The 4,086-nt window shown below is 42.2% G+C and overlaps 1 protein-coding gene across 1 annotated transcript in view; it reads left to right on the plus strand.

The window, feature by feature from the left end:
- Window positions 1-3,105, plus strand: part of TNFAIP8L3 (TNF alpha induced protein 8 like 3) — a 45,857-nt gene extending 42,752 nt beyond the window's left edge. Inside the window, exon 4 of the mRNA XM_007935305.2 lies at window positions 2,543-3,105. Coding sequence (XP_007933496.1) covers window positions 2,543-3,105 — 563 coding nt within the window. The remainder of the gene's footprint in view (window positions 1-2,542) is intronic.
- Window positions 3,106-4,086: the final 981 nt, after the last annotated feature.

The following is a 4,086-nucleotide window of genomic DNA, read 5'->3' on the forward strand; positions in this document are numbered from 1 at the left end:
ACTCATAGCGACCCCTCCTTGGGTTTCCGAGGCAGTATCACTACGGAAGTAGATTGCCCAACCTTCCTTCCGAGGAGTGGCTGGTGGGTTTGAACCGCCAGCCTTCTGGTTAGCAGTCAAGTGCTTTAGCCACTATGCTACCAGAGCTCCTTGTAGTTGCTTAGAATCTGTGGTCTCTAACATTGGGGAGCGTGCTTCCTCGAGCACCCAGTACTTCAGCTGTGCTGATCTCACTGCAGCCACTCCACTCCAGACAATGCCCCTTAGGGACCAGTGGCCAGAAGAGGCCCTAGAGCAGAAGTTGCTGATTTGGGAAGACCTATAGCTGAAGTAGCTGTCTGTGAGGGGACAGGCAAGTGGAAGGAATGCCAGGCCTTATGTTTAAATTGTTTGAGTGTTTATTGAGTCTATGTCTGTGAGGCCCAAGTATCCAGTGATTAATCACTGTCCATTGAGGAATGGGTTCTGGGTGGGATACGATTTGGGGAGGGGCCAGACCAGGACACCAGAAGCTGACGTGTCTGGCCATCTGTCTGTCCATGCTACTGCCCATCACATCTCTCTCTTCTGTGTGACCATAGAGCACTGACTGGGGCTGTAATCAAGCCCAGGGTTCTGTGAGATCCTAGAGGACACTCAATTCTCAAAGGAAAGTTGGATTTTCTTAGTATAAATTTCATGTGCACTGCATTTTACAGCTTTATAATTGTACTGAAGTATATCTCTGGCATTTTACTCACAGCTACTACTCCATCCTTATGCCCAGAACTGAGCGAGGTGCTGTGAGAGACATTGTGCCTATTCTGAGGCCACTTGAATTTCTTTGGAAATATAATATATAAGCATAATAATAATAATAATAATAATAAGCATACAAAGTCTAGGATGGCTAGTGGATTTCAATTCAAAAGCCAACTCCAGCCAATTGGTGACTCCATGGAGTATTTAATCAAATATAAGATGCCATTGGTTGTAAACTGGCATATTTTATACGTTCTTAAGAAGGCAAGGGAGGAGAGGAAACACTGGGGGAAAAAAATGCATTGACCAATGTCACTTTAGTTTTGTGTATTTCACTATCCATAAATTATATCTCAATAAAATGTATTTAAATAAATAAATAAATATTTATTGTTTCTTTTTTTTTAAAAAAAAAAAAAAAAAGGAAGGAAAAAGGAGGTCCTGGATGGTTCAGAGAGTTAATGCACTTGGCTTCTAACCAAAAGGTTGCCAGTTCGAGTCCACCCAGAGTCATTTTAGAAGCAAGGCCTGGAGATGTACTTCTGAAAAATCAGTCATTGAAAAACCTCTAGATCCCACCTCTACTCTGACACACATGGAGGCACCACGAGTTGGAATAGACTGAACAGCTACTGGTTAAGAAAGAAAAAATGTATTGCCAATTAAATTATTATGCTTTCTTATTACTTATAATTTTATTTTATACTTATTGAAAGAGCTGTTTTAGACATATATAGACAGGGTTTTGTCTTTGTTTTTGTTTTTTAACATATTGCTTTCATTGGGAGCTCTGGTGGCGTAGTGCCTAAGGCACTTGACTGCTAACTAGAAGGCTGGCAGTTCAGACCCACCAGCCACTCCTTGGAAGGAAAGTTGGACACAACTTTCCGTAGTGATACCACCTTAGAAACCCAAGGAAAGGTCACTATGAGTTGTGTCTGATTTGATGGCATATAACAGCAACAACAACATTGCTTTCGTTCATTCATAAAGAGGAAAATACCAGCAAAATAAATTGGCTACAGTTTTCCAAGGGCTTTTACATTCAGAGTCCAACTCTTCTGAAGCAGTTTTGACTTAGCGTTATTGGTGTCTGTGTTTTCCACATAATGCCAGTGCCATCAAGAGCACTGGTGAGGCAACATTTCTTACGAGAGTGCTCCACAACTTTTTCCTGGCTTTCTCCCATATCGCTGACACCTGTTCTCTACATTGATGTGCACACAGGTTACAGCAACTGCAGCACTCCTGCTACCTGGCAACAATGATTGTAAGACACTCCAGTTTCCAAGATGTCAAAAGTGAAAGCATACATCTCAGGATACATGAATTCTACAACTCAGTCAAAAAAACCCGCCATGATCAATATGCATGTCTGCTAAGGGAATGGGGGTTGGCAATAGTGCTTCATTCTTACCTTTAAGCAATAACTTGCTTCTGCATAATCTGAAAAACTGAATTATTTCCACTGCAATAGCAACTGTAGGCATTTCTCTGTGTGCTGATAGAGTTAGGAAGACTTTATGCATGAAGTGGGTCAGGGGAGATTTGGCCTGGACAAGATGAAATGACTACTACTTCAGAAAAGAGAAGAGCACGCACACAGTTTAGAAGGTCCAGAAGTGTAAATAGGAGTGGCATGTGGATAGGACACTGGGGTGGAGTTTGGTTAGGGAGTTATAAGGCAGAAAACCATAAGTTTTTGCTCTATGAACATTAAGTTCAAGTTAGTGTTTCATTTGCTGAAGCATAATAAATGGTTCTCATATTTCTGTAACTTTTCTTTCTTTCCTTACCATAGGTCCCGATGTTTTTAGTTCAAAGAATCTTGCTCTCCAAGCCCAGAAGAAGATTCTGAGCAAAATAGCCAGCAAAACTGTGGCCAACATGTTGATTGATGACACCAGCAGCGAGATCTTTGATGAGCTCTACAAAGTCACCAAAGAGCACACTCACAACAAGAAGGAAGCCCACAAGATCATGAAAGACTTAATCAAAGTGGCGATCAAAATTGGGATCCTCTACCGAAACAACCAGTTTAATCAGGAGGAGATTGTTATCGTAGAGAAGTTCAGGAAGAAGTTGAACCAGACCGCCATGACCATTGTCAGTTTCTACGAGGTGGAATATACATTTGATAGGAATGTGCTCTCCAAGCTTCTGCACGAATGCAAGGACTTGGTGCATGAACTGGTGCAGCGACACCTGACGCCCAGGACCCACGGGCGCATCAACCATGTCTTCAACCACTTTGCCGATGTGGAGTTCCTCTCCACCCTCTATAGTCTGGATGGAGACTGTAGGCCCAACCTCAAGAGGATTTGTGAGGGAATCAATACATTGATAGATGAGAAAGTCCTTTGAATGCTTTCCCTCCTTCTGAACTTTGCTGCTTTAAAGTTACAACACTTGTGGTTCAGGTGAGAATCAAGAAAATAAGAGGAAACTCTTGTGGAAGTTGTCAATTTCTGTCCTAGTCATCCCTCTGAAGCTGAAATGTGCTCAGGTATGTTTATCTCCTGAGCTTCCTGATGAGGTCTATACTTAAAATCCCCTTTATTTGCAAGCTCAAAGGACTTAATCTATTCTAAGCAGAAAGGCTGCTCTGTTCATTATGGTAAACTCAGTTGACCAGCTCATCTTTTGGAGTACAAGGAGCCTTGGACCAAGAGTCAGGACACCTGTCAGTTATGACCCTGTCCTCTGGATCCTGGAAGCAGGATGCCTGCCCTGCCTACCTCACAGGGCTGTCCTGAGGATCAGATGAGATAATATATGTTCATGCTTTTGAAAATATTAATGTGAGGTCTTATTTCTTTTCTGAGTGTGAGAGGGATAAAGCTGGATGTAGTCTATTAAGCAGCCAAGAGGAAAATAACAATAGTATATAATGGGCTGGGTTTGCAATCTGTCTCTTAATGTGCTATTTCAAACAAAATAAAAATGAATCATCCAAAGGTGTGAAAAAGTGGCAAACTGGGAAGAATGTTCTTCAAGAGCCCTGTTTCATAAGTCGTAGATGTGCAGGTGTGTGATCCTGCAGAGGGAAACTTCCCATGGGGTATAGGAGAGTTTCCCACTCAGAACACAAAAGCAGAAAAGCACTGGCCCCTGCTCCAAGACTGACTTCCCTCATCTCAGGGGTACCATTCCTGAGGCAGAGGGAGGGTTTATTCCAGTATGCACAGAAGAATCAGGCAGAATGAACCCCTATCCATGTTTCTTGGCCTTCCTTGGTCATTTTGTGCTGTTTTCTCTGGTTCGTTAATAAATGGAAACTACCCTTCAACCAAAAGATCTTGGAGTTGTGATTCACAAATTAAATTTCTTGGAAGTAGATACAAT

This window comes from Orycteropus afer, unplaced genomic scaffold, assembly GCF_000298275.1.
Source record: "Orycteropus afer afer isolate SDZICR_OR568_19922 unplaced genomic scaffold, OryAfe1.0 scaffold00026, whole genome shotgun sequence".
Taxonomy (NCBI): domain Eukaryota; kingdom Metazoa; phylum Chordata; class Mammalia; order Tubulidentata; family Orycteropodidae; genus Orycteropus; species Orycteropus afer.